The sequence below is a fragment of the Varanus komodoensis genome, unplaced genomic scaffold (assembly GCF_004798865.1).
Source record: "Varanus komodoensis strain SLA01 unplaced genomic scaffold, ASM479886v1 scaffold2, whole genome shotgun sequence".
NCBI classification, from domain to species: Eukaryota; Metazoa; Chordata; class Lepidosauria; order Squamata; family Varanidae; genus Varanus; species Varanus komodoensis.
The window spans coordinates 66,039,713-66,056,985 of record NW_025335568.1 but is presented as its reverse complement, the minus strand read 5'-3'; the positions used below and the strand labels follow the sequence as shown (position 1 = coordinate 66,056,985).

The following is a 17,273-nucleotide window of genomic DNA, read 5'->3' as shown; positions in this document are numbered from 1 at the left end:
TCCTAATTTGGGGGAGCGTGGAACGAAAGGCACAGCTTGTTTGATGCTGCAGATGTCTGAGTAGATTAAGTGCTGCCATCTGACCGCTCGGAGCAGCTTTCCTTTGGTGTCCCCGGCTGCACAAATGTCAGGCCAGCCTCAGTTTAGCTGATGTCCTGGCTCTGAAAGAGGGCAGCATGTGCTCGCTGTGCTAGCGGTAAATGTGCTGTGATTTTGTCACGCAAATGGGCATGCACTCCGAATGTGCTGCAGTCCTCGAGTCCTTTCACAAAGCAAAGGTGAAGTCCAGGGATACAGTTCAGGGTCCCTCGTTTCCACAGGCTCTCTCCTTCCTTGCTCCGCCAGGCTATTTTTAGCTGGTCATCTTAATGTTTGTCATCCAGGGACTCCTTGATCTACAAAATGGTCTGTCTAGCTTTAACGGTAATCAGCATTGCCATCATAAAGCAGAGGAGGACAAATAAGCAGCTCTGATTAAATCACTGACCTTTGTCCCTGCAGCCCCTGTTCTTCTAAATCTCTGTTGTGAAAGTGTGAGGAATTTTAAGTCCAAGCCTCCCATTTAAGCTTGGCATTGGATTGGCAGAACAAAATGGTCTTTCTTTTCAGATTTTAAACTGGCCATCCAAAGCAATACTTCCTTAAAGGGACTGATAGGGACTCAGGCAGGCTCATGGAGTCCAGAGCTCAGGACAGCACATTTCAAAACACACAGAGCTTACATAGGCATCTGGTTTAGGAATTTGCTTCAGGCATGCTTTCCCCACATCTCTCAGTTTTTACAGTTGACAAATGTGGAGGTATATGTTGCTGCTTTATACTGAATCAAACTTGTGGTTCATTTAGCTTGTCCTGCCAGGCTTTGGTCTTCCCCTCATGTGCCATAATTGTATCCAGCAGAACACTTTTGTAATATGCATCGTACAGACATGTATTTATTTAAAATTTATTGTATGCCGTCCCTTATGCCTTATGTGTCCCTTTGCGTGAACTGTCCAATCCTGTTCTGTGTGAGGGTTACCTTGGGTGGTGAATTGCATGGCGCCTGGTTAATGTGTTTAAGTTTGCCCTGGATGTGGTTTGCATTGAAAAGAACGAGGCAGTATGTCAAGGCTTCTCCAGATGGGGGATTTCTTTGGCATGCAGATCTGGAGCATACGACACCCACGTACCATGTGGGGAAAGGGTTGATCCTCAGTACTCCAAATGGCAAAAGGAGGATTAGCGTTACCAGGGTGGTGTAGCCCAGTTAAGGAATTGTTGCACAAAATCCTGTGTGTGTATATAAAACAAGTGTGAAGCATTTTGGCAGTTCCTGTGCTTTACAAATGGGTTTTGCTGTGATGTTGTGTGAAGTCCAAAAGAGGCCTTAGAGGCCATTGGTGGTTTGAAGAAGGAAGGCCACAAGCCCTTGGTTATTTGTTTGCTAAAGAGCCTGCTTCAAGAGCATGTCTTTCTCAGCTGTGCTAGGAAAGGTAAGGAACAAAGTTTACAACTGGATTAGTGCAGACCCTAACGCAAATAAAGGAATGAAGGCTGTGATCCTTCTCCACATACTTCCTCACAAGAAAGCCTAATGGAAATGAATAAGATTTGCTCGCGAGAGTAATCTGAATCAGCCCTTGAACAGCTCGGGATTCTTCCCTACCCCTCTGCCCAAAGAAAAAGTGGATGGGACTCAGAACAGGAGTCTGCGTAAGCAGCACTTTCTGGCAGGTGGATCTAAAATTTATTGAAATGGATCCTGATGAAACTAAAAATGCTGCTGTGGGTGAAGGGTGATATTTGTTGAATGAGGATTCCCATTTATGCAAGTGAAACTAGAGGGGTTCTTGGATCAGAACAGGTGCTGCTGAAGCACCCTCGTGGGCTGGAGAGGCTACATTTTTAAGCTGATGTACATTTTTATGAGCAGCTGGCGGGGTGACAGATTCTCCAGCTGTGTTTGGCTTGGCTTGTGATGAAGTTGTGATGATTGGCACAGGCATGGCTCAGTCCAGAGTGCTGCGCAGAGAGGGTCTTCCTGTTCTTGTTGGCTAGAAAAGGCTCTGTGCATGGATATGCGCATTCAGACCCCACATGCACACTGCAGGGACAAGCAAGACAGATTGCACAAATGCCGTTTACATGCACTTTTCAAAATGTGAATAGATGTGCAGGAGCAGTGATGCTTATCCTTGCAAGAAAGCCTCATGGAGATGAGTAAGATTTACAGACTGGGTGTGAGAACCCCCTCCCACACCTCTGTCCTGATGAAAATTCCTTCTCCTCCCCAAGCTGCTCTTTGCACGGGGAGAAAAGTAATTAGCCTTCCCAAACCTTGTACCCTTCAAATATTTTGGATTACAACTCCCCGCATTTGTGTCAATTGGCCATGGGCTGATGGGAGCTAAATCTGGAAACATGGAGAGGTTGCATACCAGGGAGTACAAAGTATATTGCTTTGTTTTTGCTAAGTTCTTCTTGGAGCCTAGAATTCAGTGGTAAAACACCTGTTTTACATGCATAAGTTTCCAGGTTCCTGGCATTTCCATGTTGTTCTTTATTCCATTCACTGGCCTGGCAGATGGCTTTCCCTGAAACCCTTGAGAGGCAAGATGCACCAGTGGATCAGGTCAGTATAAGAAGCAGCCTCTTTAGGTGAACATATATTGCATGAGTTAAAGCACAGCAAATGAACGCCAAAGCTTCTGTCCCTGAACCCCTCTCCCCTAATGCAGGTGGTTGACAAGTGCCAGTTCTATACATCCCCCCCAACTTAAATGTCCAGATCCATGTAATTCTGATAGCATTTGGGGATTGTGGTAGCATGCCTGCTTAGCCTGCTAAATGTCCCTGGTCCTGTCCCTTGTTTCTGGAGGTAGAATTGGGAAAAACCCTTCTGAAATCCATCAGTGTGTATCAACAATACTTGGCCAGGTGGACTAATGGTTCAGCTCAGTATAAAGCAGCTTCCAATATTTCTAACCGTTGGGGGACACATGCTCTGCCTTTCACCCATGTACCAAACAAACACACTTCAAAGACACCGTGAGACATTTTGATCTTGTGTTTAGTGTGTTTACTGGAAGGCATTATTACACTGTTTTTGTTTCCTTGTTTGGGGGCTGGAATCTCATGCCCCACTCTTCCTCATGTATCTGCAAAGTAGCTCCGAGGAACTTTTTGGAAGATGGAGCGAAAGCACACTGCAACAAAAGGCTTGTATAATTTTGCATTTAAAAATTCTGTTGATGCTTTGCTATTTTATTACGAACATGAGCATGAAGAAGTGATTCCAAATGGGGTGAAGCCCATGTTTTTGCAGGAAGTCTTCCTTAGTCAAAGACAGGTGAACATTGGTGAGTGTTTAAATGCATGGGACACTGAAACTGTGTCCCCAGTTTTTAAAAAAAGAACACAGTAATTCTCTCGAAAGGTGTTCTGGAATCATGGCTCAAATCATTTACAATGGTGCTTGTGGATAGTCCAGAACTGATTTACATGAGAGAGATGTGATTTATTTTTTTCTGAACACCATTATGTTTACATTTGTCTCTGCAGCTGTGCAAGAACCCTGGCTAAAAAGACCTGCTACCAGTTGCTGGAATAGAAACTGCTGTGCTGAGTCAAAACTGTGTTTTTTTAGTCTGGCAGGCAGACCATTCTAGTCTGGCAGGCCTACCAATAGGCAGATGTTTTGGGAAGGCTCACATACATTTCCATCCCCTGGTTTATTTCTGGCATATAATAGTTAGGAGTCTACCGTCTTACAACTAAGGAGTTTGCAGTGATAGAAACAAGTAATGTTGCTTCTACCATCAACTCCTGGAAAAGAAAATGGAAAAAGTCCAGTTATGAGGAACACACAGTTATGTGGGACTTTTACAGATAGTTTTAGGGATGTAGCATCAGTGGCTCAAGTCCAGCTGGCCAGTAAGATTATAACACAATTGATTTTGTGGTCCAGCTGTAAATGCAAAAGAGATGTGTGGGAACCTCAACACGCAATTCACTTCCTCCTTTCATTGCTTGCTTTTCCAAGAGCCTTTCCCTCATCCTTGATCACTTTTGGAAGTGGAGCCCCAGATGGGAGACGGTTAGTTGAAGAGAGGGGCTTGCAGTTATGGGGGAGGGAGAAAGATAGTGGTAAAGGATAATGGGAATTCTAAGCCCAAACATCAGAAAGGTCATGATTTCCCCCACTTGTGCTTTGGCATATCTTTGCTGACTCTTGAACACACACAGCTTGCCTGATCCAACAGGGTGAATCTTAACTTTCCCAAAACTTGTTTTGGAATAGACACCACAAGCTTCCATATAGCCTGAAGTGCCCCATCCTGCTTATTCTTGGAAGCTAAGCAGGATCAGGTCTGGTTCAAACCTGGATGGGTGACTGATATTGTGAATTCACCAGAGAAATTCTGCTATGGGCAATATAGAAATGTATTAATAACAACAATAACAATAATAGGAAGAAATGTTTGAAAATCCTAATTACAAGATTTTGTGGCACCTTGATGTATTCCAATATATAAGTTGCTAATTTTGGGGGTTTTGGAGTGGGGAGACGAAATAAATTAAGCTGTTTTTCATTATGTAATGTGAATAATTTAGTGAGTGGAGCATTGTGTGATCAAGTTTTAGCCATTATTCTGATACTCTTTTGGGGAGACAGTATATGAGTGAATAATGGAGGGATGTACTTGTGTATCCTGTTCCTCTGAAAAGTTCAGGAGGTTTCCCCACAACTCAATTCACAGTAATCATGTGACATAATATAGATTTAGAGATTGCAACTGGTCCATGTTGTCCAGTAAGTGTCATGGCAGAGGAGGCATTTAAGCCCCTCCCCAGTCTGAAATCCAGCACTCCTTTCTCTATTTTTGTTGCTTCTTTCTCAAAACCCACGTTGATTAATGGCTTTGACCTGCTCCTCACTGAAGTGGAAAACACAGGTCTGAGATGTACCACTTTACTCTGCAGGTGGGAGCTCGTGATCTGAAAGAAATCCCTCCGCATAGAAGGCTAGAACGTTAAGAAAAAAGTTTCTCCTTCCAAAGCTAGCATTCTCTCTGTGACTTGCCAGCTTTTCTGTATGGAGGCTTGTTTATTTATTTATTTTTAAGGAGGAGAGCTTCCAGTCATGTGAGTTTGCACCTGCAGTTTGCAGTGGTAAAATCCTGCTCACGAAATGGCATATTGTCATTTTCCGTCTGTCGCTACAGGGGGTACAGGCATATGCCCTCAGGCCTCCTTCTCATATCTTTTTCCAACTTGGGTTGTGGTGATTCAAGGTTAAAAAAATGTAGGTTGAACAAAAAAGTAAACGTGTGCCTACACCCTTGATTTCTTCCGATTTTTAGAAATCTAGTCAGAGATTTTCTGTATTCTTCAGTTTGTCAGATTTTCTGGAGCAGAGAAACATGTTGGCCAGCTCCATAGCTTTCACGGGGATCTGTAAATAAACAAAAAGAAAAAAAGCCCCACCACATTTCCTTCTTGCATGTTCCAAAGCTAGTGATGCTTGTTTAAAAGCTGCAGAATGTTTTGGATTTCTTGAGAGATTCCCGTCATAATGCAGTTTTGGAACTCATCCAGATAAGCTGCTGTAATTTCAAATAAAATGTTTCCACCTCTTCAGCACCATTTAGATAATGAAGCGGGGAGAGTATATGGGCAGTTGTATGTTTTATTCTCCTCAAATCCAGTTTTATTTAGTCACTTTGCCTAAATGCAGTGCAGGCTGTGGTTTTTCCCCCCTTTCCCACCCTAAAATCTAAATGTAGCAGTGATATATAGTGCCGAACATATGTGCTGCGTTCCAAGGAATTAACAGAGGAAACAGCTATTGGATGATGGCTCAAAGTATGCCGTGGTCGTCTGAGGGTTTCTTAGCCGTTTGTTGGTGAGGCAGTGGGCTGTGGCGTGTGTCAAGTGACCTTTGGGTGTCCTAGCAGGAAGTTGAAAAGGCTCGCTAGTGAGCGGAGCAAGTTCCAAGTGCATGCGAGCAACACAGGCAAGATGGATGCCAAGAGTGGTAAGTGTGTGTGTGTGTGTGTGTGTGGTGTTCAGACTTGTGTGCTGCGAACCCTTCAGCTCTGAAGCATCTGTTGTTTTTATCTTTGTGCTCCTAACATTATGATTTTTTGTAGTACTCTCGCTGATTTTTGTTCTACTGCGGGGGAAAATGTTTAGTACAGTAGCTGCCGTGGAAACTGCAGTGTCTTTTTTTAAGTGCTTAATGGGAAGAAGATTTCAGAGTTTGTCTTATCAAGGCACTTGCTTTAAAAGCAAAGGAAAATTGTAATTGGATGAGCTGTGTATGGAAGGCACGATGCTGGGTGTGCTATTTTTAGGTATGCCAAGCTGTCCGTCCTTGCTTACCAAAAGTAACAGCAGCATTGCTTCAGAGTGGGCCTGCACTATTTTGTTCTTCTGGAGGACAGACGTGATTTTTTCGTCTTGGTTTAAACTTTAAATACATTTACCTCTTAGTATGTGCTTTTTAGAATATGCCTTTTCCTGCAGCTTTTAGCTTGTACTTGAAAATGTGTAGTGCAAGGCCTTTCCCTGCAAGCTGTTGGAATGTGTATTCTATTAATCAAACATTATGTCATTCATTAATTGGAAAATAGTTTGTGATTGTTGGTCTTGGGTTAAATAAATACACACCCAGGTTTAACTACTCACATAAGGACACACATTTCTTGGCCTGCATTGTGGTTCTGTGATTTAAGCTTTAAGAATGAAGGAAACCAACAGATTTACTTACATTTCTCAGTGGAATCTGCTTGATGAAGTCTGAAAGCATTTATGCTTCTTTCCATGTGTTTCTTCAAAAACATGAGAGCCAGCTCTGTCTGGAAATGGTTCTCTCTGGCTCTTTCTTGAGTTCCAGTCCTTCCATGCAGAGGTTTGCTGCATGCATCTACAGGGGAAAGGTCCCTTCTGTTTATTAGGGATGCATTTTCCCACTCTGCCAAAATATGACTGATAACAGAACCATCTGACAAGAGAAGGCTCTTTTTGAAAAGGTTCTGAAACACTTGCAAGCTGATCACTGTTTATGCCATTAATTCCTATTTGTATTTATTTTCGCACTTTTATTTGCTGTCATGATTTTCTTTTTCTAGCTATGCTGGCAGAGCAGGGGGTATTCTTGTTTCTAATTGTGAACTGCCTAAGACAATGGTGAGATGCAATATTTAAAAAACAACAAGATATAGCCAAGTGCATTCATTGTGACAAAATGTTACAATGAGAATTGAGACTGTTTCCTGAATATTGATGAATATCAATGTCTACATCTTGAAATGGCTTGAATATGTTGTGTTGTTCTTGACTATACTCAGTAGTTATTGAAACACTGTTAATATTTTTTGCTTAATTACAAAATGATCAAAACATAATTGCTGTTGCTGCTACACTACTGTTGAATTGGTGTTGAATTTCATATTCCTGCATTTTGGTTGTATGTTCTTGGTTTGTTAATCACTGTGATGATCTATTGCCTTGGAAGATAAAGATGAAGTAGAAATGTAGTGTGAAGCAGACTTGATCTGGGTTAAATAATTTTTTTGTTAAAGAAAAAAGTGGCTTACCCTTCTTATCAGGAATGCAAAATTGGCTGTTAGCCCTTCAGCAGCCTCCTTAGAGGTATGTTAGTTAGAGAAGGCCATGTGTTGAGTGAGATTTAAATTGCAATCTTCCCTGGCCCAAAGCTCTATCGATCCTTCCCAGTGAGCTTCGTTGTTTGGTATGTGTGCATTTTTACCTCGCTTTTACCATGTACAAATTTTGTGTTCTAATCCTATAGTATGCTTTGTCCGATGCTGTGGTCACTAATGTACTGTCATCTGCTCATACTAGATAAAAACTTTTGGAAGTTGGGTTAATGGTACTTCGGCCTTAATAGAGGCTTCTTGGGCTAGTATGGGAAAAGGAGACCTAGTGGTATTTTGACATACACTGGCAGTGCTTATTCTACTTGTCCAGAAGCTTCAGGTCAAAAGGACCAGAACAGTGACTACTATCCACCACTGCCTTCCCTTAACCATAAGGAGAGGTGGCACCATACTGCACCACCCTGCAATTCCCAGGGGGAAAACTTTTCCTTCCTAGGGTATAGGTGAGTGAACAGTTATACTCCTGGGGTGTATCAAAGCCCCATGGGGACACTGAGGTTTACCTGCTCAGCTGATTTTTTATTACTCCAATATACAAAAAAACCAAGCCTGGCACAGTCACACTGATTTCATGGCAAAGCAGGTTGCTGTAGTCATTGGGGTATCATGGACTGTATGTACCCTACATTTTTCTTAAAGTAGTGTCTTTTTACTTTCTGTGCATGAGAAATGCCCAAGCATGCACATGTGTTATCTGTGCACGTGCAGTATTAGCATTTCCATTCCCATCATTGCCATCATACATTTGACTAGGAAAGTGGGATTTTAGTCTTCTGCGCTCGTCCTGGAGATGCTGCCTTCTAATCTCCTTTCTTCTAAATCTCTCTAGTGGTTGACCTTCTGTACTGGCGAGACATTAAGAAGACAGGCGTGGTGTTTGGAGCAAGCTTGTTCCTGCTACTTTCTTTAACGGTGTTCAGTATCGTGAGTGTGGTTGCGTATATTGCCTTGGCCCTCCTGTCAGTGACCATCAGTTTTAGGATATACAAAGGAGTTATCCAGGCAATCCAGAAGTCTGATGAAGGCCACCCTTTTAGGTGAGTATATGGGGCTTTTCTTCTCCTTTCAAATACTGTCTGTTGCCTCGGGGGGAGAGCGTGAGGTAGCGTGTGTTCTGTTTTTCAAATGCAGGCAGTCCTTCAGTTACAAATGCCTGAGTTACTGACAACTTGTATTTATAAACAAATTGCCATAAAGCCTATTAATTAAAAAATACTGTGGAAAATTGTCATCACCAGAGAGAGAGGGGTAGCAAAAGGGTAGAGGGGGCCTCCAAAGCATCACCAGAGAGAGAGAAAGAAGAAGTGAAGCGGGGGGGCAAATCATGCCTTCCTGCCCCACCTATCCAGAGAGGGGTAATCTCTCCGGTATTTCCTTGCCATAAACAGGAAGCACTGGTGAGTTTGGGCAGAGGATGGGACTAGAGATATTCATGGTTTTACCACTTTCATGGGGTCCTTTGTGGAGAGCCAACTATATGTGATCTGACTTGGATACAAATTCAACTTGATGACAAATTTCCATTTTCTCAGGAACTGAATTCATTTGTAACCCAGGGACTACCTGTACTTTCATATTTAAAAGGCAGGGTGCCTCTCTTTGGCCCTCATTTTGTCCCCAGTCTTCATTTGGCCTCGTGTTTCATTAGATTTAATAGGACAAACAGGGGCATGGTTGAAGATGAAACTGAACCAGAATTTGGAGTGCTCTGCCTCTGCAAGGCCTCACAGTGGGGCACTGGTGTGGTTGAGTAGTACTTGGATGAGTGAGCCACACGAACCTGAAATGCATGCATGCATGTGGCCACCATGGGTTGGTGGTTGGGGTGGAGATGAAAAGGGCCATGGTGATGGGCCAGCTTCAGAAGCTGTGCATGCGTGGAGTGCGTGGAACAGTGTCGGCTTCTGCAAGAAGCACTTCCAGGTGAGCATCGCCTGCCTCGTACTGCCAGTGCACATTGGTCTGTACTGCGTTGCTTCACCCATCCAAGTTTGCAAGCTTCTGCTTAGCAAAGGAGGATTAGTTTTTGTGTTTATCTGTTCATCAGAAAGCGTTTTTTCCTCCTGCATATGTGATTCTGTTGGGTCTAACAGTATATCCCAAATTCTAGTTGTCTGGCTTGATATATGTGGCTTCTGGTGTATCCCTTTTGTCTTCAGTTAGTGGTGATGCACAGTTGAATGAGTATCTTCTCATGCCTGAATGGTATGAGGGAAGTTAATTGTGTCACGATCTACAATTATTCCATTTTCGTTCAGTCATTATGAGCAAGCAAAAATGGAATGCTATTGAATTGCAAGCAGTTGCTTGTTTCTGACAAAGTCAAAACATTTGGATATGTTTTCTCGAAAGTAGGTCTCATTTCAGTGGGGCTTGCTGCAGCACAACTAAGCTTAGTCAGTAGCCATGGCCTTGCTTCCTTAAAATATACATGTAGTTTCTCTAACCCCAACAATAGCTGTGCAAGGCAGGGTGGTTGTGGTGGAGAACTACTGGCATAGCAAAGTCCGCCCTAACCCTAATCCTGACCCTGAGCGCACGCGCGCTCTCCCTCCCTCTCTCTCTCCCTCTCTCTCTCTCAAGCTTTTCTATCCCATCCCCTACAAACATCTCGGCTGCTTACAGTGAAGGGGGGTTTCATTGAAAGGGGGCTTGTAGCATAAACCACTTCTTGCATAACTCAACCTCTTCTCTGTTTGGAGCATCTCAGTATTTTTCCTCTGCTCTGTATTGGTCTCCTCTGTGAACTACCCACATTCTCCTCCTCTTTCTCTCTTCTCTCCCTTTCTTTACTACTTCTTGAGGTTTTTTTAACCCATCTTCCTCTTCTCAGTCTTGCTAAGTGCTGGGTTATGCCATTGAATAGTTTAGTAGAGACCTGGGAGGTTTTATTCATGTATGATGCATGTGGCGCGCTGCTTGTTGTGAAAGGTTTCATTGGTTCAGTGTTTGAGTTCTATTACTAGTTTTTAAATGTTAAAGTTGCCCTGGATTGCTGGAGAACACGAGTGGAAGACTGTGGTCTTGCTCGTATCCTTCTTGCAGACTTTATGTAGGTTTGGGGTTTGCCTGCTGTTCTACAGAACCCTGGGCAGACAACTGTTCAGGCTGATAGAGTATAGCTCTAACTAATGGGTGTCTTGGAGCAGTCAGGTCACATAACTACGTATTGCCAAAGATTTCAGTGATGCCTGAAAGGGCCCCATCCTATCTCATACTCGCCTAACCTCTGAAGTTGTGGTGATGCAAAACTGGGCCTCAGCTGATGGCCTAAAAGAGCAGTCTGGCTCATCCTGGGGAAAGACAACCTGCCAGTACCTTGAATCGTGTCTCCTGGCAGTTGCAAAGGCGATTTAGTTGATACCATATTGCGGGAGTGGCAACAGAAGAGCCCACATGCAGTAAATGTCAGGTATTTGAGAGCTGCAAGACAAGAACAACTATGCATGTATGATGACCAAACAGACTTTGCTACAAATAGCGGGCTGGTTACTGCTAGCAGAGGCCTTGCAGATGGTGCAGAAGTGAGATGCTCAAAGCGCTGCTGTGACTGGTCCTCATGGCAGGAGATTTGTGCATTTTTTCCCTGGGGGAGTCCTGTGCTCGCTGGCTCAGCTGCAGGATGAGCCTTGATTGGTTGAGGGTCAGAACTGAAGTCACATGATAGAAGCACCACAACTGGTTATCACAACAGGAGACTCACACCTTGTTCCCTGCTTTTGTTTGTACTGGCTCAGCCACTTGGACGAGGAAATTGCTTTGAGCTCCTTTGGTCCCCCTCCAAGCAGAAAAATAAGCTCAAAACTGCATGTGGCCCGCAAGTCTCGCTTTGGGCACCCTTGCCGTATAGGTATGATGTGCTCCAGTGATGGACTTACAAGCAAATTGGCTGACAAATGATTTATTGGGTCCGTATTGTCAAATATGTGCAGGATGCTGCCCAGGATAGGCCAGCCTGTGTGCTACTTTATCCATGCTCTCTCAGTTCTGTTGGAATCCAGTGTGTCCTGATGATGAGCGCACAGAGTTGCCTCTCCTCCTCCTCTGGCCTCCAGGCAGTGAGCCCTTTAGGGTGAGAGTGTCTAGAATCCTGAAAGCCCCCGCACCGTTTTCCTTTACGCGATAAAAGGTGACAGCACCTGGATTGCATCACTTCGAACCATTCAGTCTAATCCATTGGGGAGCAAACCTTTTCTGGGCACTGCTTTTCTCATAAAGAATGCTGTGTGCCATGCACTGCATACCTTTTCGGATCCCTGTGCAGAATTCCACAGTTTAAGGGGGGGAAAAGACTGTTGATGGTTCTTTTCTTTTTTTCATGAATATCTAAAAATATTTGTTACTGTCATAATGCTGCAAATTGAAAGACAGCCTTTTAAAAAGCCCAAACACTTTCAATAGCTCATAGACTACAGTTGGGAAGAAGTATATATTTTCTTTTCCTTAAAAAACTAATACTAGATTTAGACTGGAAAATCTAAAAATGCTAAATGTCTACTATTTTATCTGTAGAAACAAGAAGGGGCTGCATTTTCATAAGATCTGGGAGCATGAGTCATATTTGGCACTGCTAGCTGGGCCCCTGCGTGCATATTGTACATCATCTCCCACCATGGGCCATATTTGGGTGGGATTTGTTAAGTGGTCAGAGAAATAATATTTTATTTCTGCCCCACAACTGAAGCTCTCCAGGCAGCTAGCAACAATGAAAAGAATGAAAGTTTGAAGACTGCTAATATTGTAGGACATGGATTTGCTCAATTAGCTAAACTTAGTGACGCATAATAACAGATAACAAGAGCATGAGAACCACGTATTCTGTTTCGGAAGAACCTGCCTTTGGCTGGGTGGAACCTTTTCTTTAATTGTGTCTGGTCAAAAAGACACGTTCTTTCAGTTGCCAGGTCTTTATTTTAAAGTGTGAAAGGCACAGACTTGTTTACCCTTTACTAGTCAGGTTCCATTGCTCGATCTTTGTTTCTAGCTTTTAAGTGCAGTTTAATTAATGTATCGTTCTGGTTCTTTGAAAGAGAAAATACGGAGCTTTTAAATGCTGCAGCTTCACTGCTATGAATAATTTAGAGGAAATTTTGAGCTTAGTCCTTGTTGGTTTGTGTGATTCTTGGGCATTGCAGCCTGACCTGTTGTTTCCATTGTGCTCCAGTGGAGAGACTGGAGGACTTGAAAAGCTCTGGGTGCCAAGCACTGTCTCACAGGCGGCACTCTTTCCTTCCAGGGATTACTTGGACAAAGATGTTGCTGTGTCTGAAGAGCTGGTCCAAAAATACAGCCACGTTGTGCTTGGCCGCATCAACAGTACCGTGAAGGAGCTCAGGCGTCTCTTCCTAGTGGATGACTTGGTGGACTCCCTAAAGGTAAGCATCTTCCATTCACCCTTTCTAGGAGCTCCACTTGCTGGCATAAGCACCTTGTAGTTAACAGCAGGTGAGAGAATTGTATGAGGTTAGTCTGAATACAGTTAGTACTGATCGCAGATGGGGAGGGAAGCATGTAAACTGGGCAAAGAAGTGGTGATACTGGTTTTAGAGTGTGGCTGACCCCTGGAGGTGTTTGGGCTCATGTTGACTTCAGTCTCCTTGTAGCAAAACTGCTGACCGGTCATCCCCAAGGACGAGCACCCGTGCTTAATTGTGTAGATACAGAGACAGCTTTGCTGCTAAGACTTGACAAACTTAAACATGGATGATTCCACCATCAGCTGTACTATAAGGAAGGGAGTACTTAACACAAAAGAGAGAGGCATGTAGAAATGTAAATATATAAATATATCTGTGTGTGTTCACAGTGCAGACATTGTGTGTGGGAGAGGGAGAGGGAGAGATTCTGCTTTCCCTTCTTCAGTCTCTCATCTTGCTTATGTATGTAGAGTTTGCACATCACACCTGCAACCTGATAATCAGCCACGTGACCTGGGCCTGAATGCATTGCACATTATATGCATTGTTTGAATGCACTTACCACGTCCCTGCATGGATATCGTGTTGCAAGGCACGTGCTCACTCGCAGTCACGCACTCTCTTTCTGCCTCTCCTACATGTCGCCCCTTTCTACTCTGGAGTTTGTGTCATCCGGGAAGGCATCGTGGCAGTGAAATGTGGTGTTTGGGAAAGGATCTTTTAAATTCTTTTTGTGGGCAATTGCATAAGCCAACAAGATTCATTTATGAAGTAAATATGTTCTCATATGTTGTCCAATGTGCTTTTTATATTGCTGTAAAAAATATATTTGACTTTCAGTAAGTTCTTCATTCTTGCTCTAGGTTAATGACTAGTCTCTAATGCCTTACTGGCTCTTTGAATTCTCTTTCTACTGATCCTGAAAGCACTTAGATAATCAAATGTGGAGCATGTTGAAAGGGCCTCTGAAATAGACAATGGCCTGATTATTTTTCATGTCTAAAGTCCTGGCCGGCCTGTAGTACAGTGATGTAGCTTGTACACGAAAGGGCTACAGACTTGGGATCCTTAATGTTTTGCCTCTTCATTATATACTAGACAAGCAGCAAACCATTTTGGGACATCATTGATTTTAACATTGGGAAGGATTAAAATGCTGATACATGGAACCACTGCAACTCAGATTGGCAAAGCCAAGAGTGGAAACTCTGTTTTGACAAGCTACATCATGCTTGCGTCAAATGCCTCATACCATATTTGTTCTATAAATTGTCGTCCATTAGGGTGCAAGTGTATGGATAGTTAGACAGAAAAAAAGGCCAACAGTTCCCAGCATGCCCAAGTAAGCCATGCTGGGGGTTGTTCAGAGCCGCAGTCCCTTTTTCTGTCCAAACATGCATTGGATCGCACCTTTATGGACTAATTTTCTTTGAAATCCACATTAGGCCTAATTCTTATTAAGCTGCTCAACCTCTGTTTGGGCCTAAACTATCATGTTGAAGACAAGCTAATTTATTCTATCATGCAAACCCCCAACTGCAACCTGTAATGGTACCACTCAGACAAATGTTGACTACCTTACCCAATTGTTTGGTGGCTGGATGATTTATTGGTAAAGAACTACGATAAAACCATATGAAGGAATGGACACCTGCATTTAAAATCTATGATAAAATACAGTTACAGTGTAGCTATACATTAGATATTCTTTTATTTAGGGACATCAGCAGAGCAAAAACACATATGTTTTCACTGCCTTGGGAAGCCAGCCAAAAGGTGTGCTTCCCACTCACCTTTCTCTTGACTGTGACATTATTATGAATTTCAAAAGTGCTCCATGCACCTCAGATGCTCAGTGCAATTGTAAGGGGAAGTATGTGTGGCTTTGTCATACTGAGCCCCAGAGAAGCCCAAAATCCAGTAATATGTCCCTGGAGGGAAGGCAAATGGTCACCCTGGAACAAAAGGCGAACTGTGAACTGCCACTGGTGAAGAAAACGGCTGGTGCTTTAGAATTCAGTTAGAAAGCATATGACCTTATTGGGGAGCTCAAGAATTTTTGTTCCTTAAGGAAAAGCACGTGCATTTTATTGTGAGGTGCTTAGTGCTGTGTGGTTTGGCAACTTCCCAGAAGGGAGGTTAAAGGCACCACTGCTCTGCTCCAGCATAGTTCTTCCTATGTTCCTGGGTTCTTAATAAACATAATCAAGACAGCCTTAGATTAATTTTGAGGTCAAATCTGTGTTAAAGTTCTTTCTTAAGAAAAGGCAAAGGAATTCCCCTGAGGGTTTTATAGCCTGAAATGTGTTGAGTTGTTTTGATGGCTTTGGAATGAATTGTGTTGAAGCTTATAAACCCTTTGACATCGCTTCCACTGCAATTTAACCTGGGAAATGGCTGCACTCAGTTTATATGCAAAATTCCATCTGCTGTATCATTAGTGGAGAATGAGAGTTTGCATTCCCTAGATTGGAATATGACTTGAATTATGCCCATCTCACAAATCGGAGGAACAGTTCAACAACTGCCCCAGAAATCTTGCTAGTGGGAGATCAGCTCCGCCATGCTGGGTTTTATTTGGCAGAGTTCACATAACAACCAGTGCCACCACCTTGCAGGAAAACGGGGCTCACTGCACTGCAAGTTGCTGCAGAGGTGTTAGTGATACTGTGAGTTTAATAAAATCCCGTGAACCCACACTATTTCTCTTTCCCTTGCACATGCACAAATACATCTGGAGTGAAGGAAGTCCATGCCAGCAGGACATGCAAGCATTTCTCAGAGGAGGCCAGACTTTGAATGACTCTTTCTAATAAGCTGTAAATAAATCACGTGTTGACTATCGCAGCAAAAAGGAAAGTGTACCACGGCTTCCTAAAGGCTAATAGAGTTATTGAGCATACGAGACCACCTTCCCTAACCTGGTACCCTACAAGAGATGCTGGCCTGTGGCTTCTGTCATAACTTGTCATCATGGGCAGTAACCATGCTGATGGGGGAATGATGGGATTTGAAGTGCAGTGCATCTGGAGGGCACCAGATTATGCAGTGATGGCATAAAGTGCCTTGAGTTACAGTTTTCTTGGAGGATGCAGGCTCTAGTCCATGGAAGGGTTTGACACAATCAGTTTTAGTAATTCAGGTGCCGCGTGCGTGGCCTATTTTTAGTGTCTCCAAACTGTGTTAAGAGATCAGCTTTTCCGTGTTGAGTTTTGAAGTGATGGCTGCCATTGCTAAATATAGCGGGAGTCACTTAGGGTGTAATTCCAGCTCAGATATTGTTTTAATGCCATTGAACCCACCATGATTAAAGCATGAGCGATGCATTACTGCAGTAGTGAGGGGTTGAGTGATGTGCCTGGTTAACTATGGGAGAAGCGCATGGGTAGCCTGAACTATGCACTTTTCTTCCATACTAGTGTCTTTCTCTTACTAAAGCAGCCGCAGGAAGTTGCAGGAATGTGTGATCATTGCGGGAATGCCCAGACCAGGGCACCACGTGGAAGTCTCTTCCTGCCAGCAAGCATTTGGGGGATTCCTCTATGACACAAGTGCAGATCCCATATAGCTGTTAGCTTTTTTTTTTTTTTTTTTTCTATTTATATCCTGCCTTTTTCCTACAAAGGGCTCAAGGCAGCTTACATGTCTTCCTCCATCTTATCCCCACAACAGCAATCCTGTGAGGTAGGTTGGGCTGAGAGTCTGTGACTGGCCCAAAGTCACCCAGGTGGCTCCATGGCCGGGCGGGGACTAGAACCCAGATCGCCTGAGTCCCAGTCCCACGCTCTTAACCACTACACCACACTGGCTCTGGCTGATGAGCTGAGCTTTCCATAAGATGCATTCTGTCATAGCCAAGGATAATTCTTCTTTGGCTCACGACTAATTGAAAGATACAGATGGACTTTTGCCCCAAAAGAAAGAGGGTATCTTACCTGCAGCAGTGCAATGAATGACGTTGGTTCTGAGAAGGGCTCAGGAACGGTTGTGGTGGTCTTGCTTCTTGTAGCTTTGTCGCATATGCAAGACCAGGGTTCAGTTTCCAAAAGAGGGGCTAAATTTGAAAACAAAGATTTGAGTGGCTTTTAAAAGCCATTGAGACAGCCCATGAATTCAGAGAAAACTGGAGTTTCCATCTCTTTTGAGGAGAAGGTGAGTACATACCTCAGAAGATGTTTTAAATACAGAC

The 17,273-nt window shown here is 43.4% G+C and overlaps 1 protein-coding gene across 2 annotated transcripts in view; it reads left to right on the top strand.

Annotated features, from left to right (window-relative positions):
• RTN4 (reticulon 4) overlaps nucleotides 1-17,273 on the top strand; it is a 45,677-nt gene that overhangs the window by 18,807 nt on the left and 9,597 nt on the right. For both annotated transcript variants that reach the window (XM_044429711.1, XM_044429712.1), the window contains exons 2-3: nucleotides 8,497-8,704; nucleotides 12,904-13,042. In XM_044429711.1, coding sequence (XP_044285646.1) covers nucleotides 8,497-8,704; nucleotides 12,904-13,042 — 347 coding nt within the window. The remainder of the gene's footprint in view (nucleotides 1-8,496; nucleotides 8,705-12,903; nucleotides 13,043-17,273) is intronic.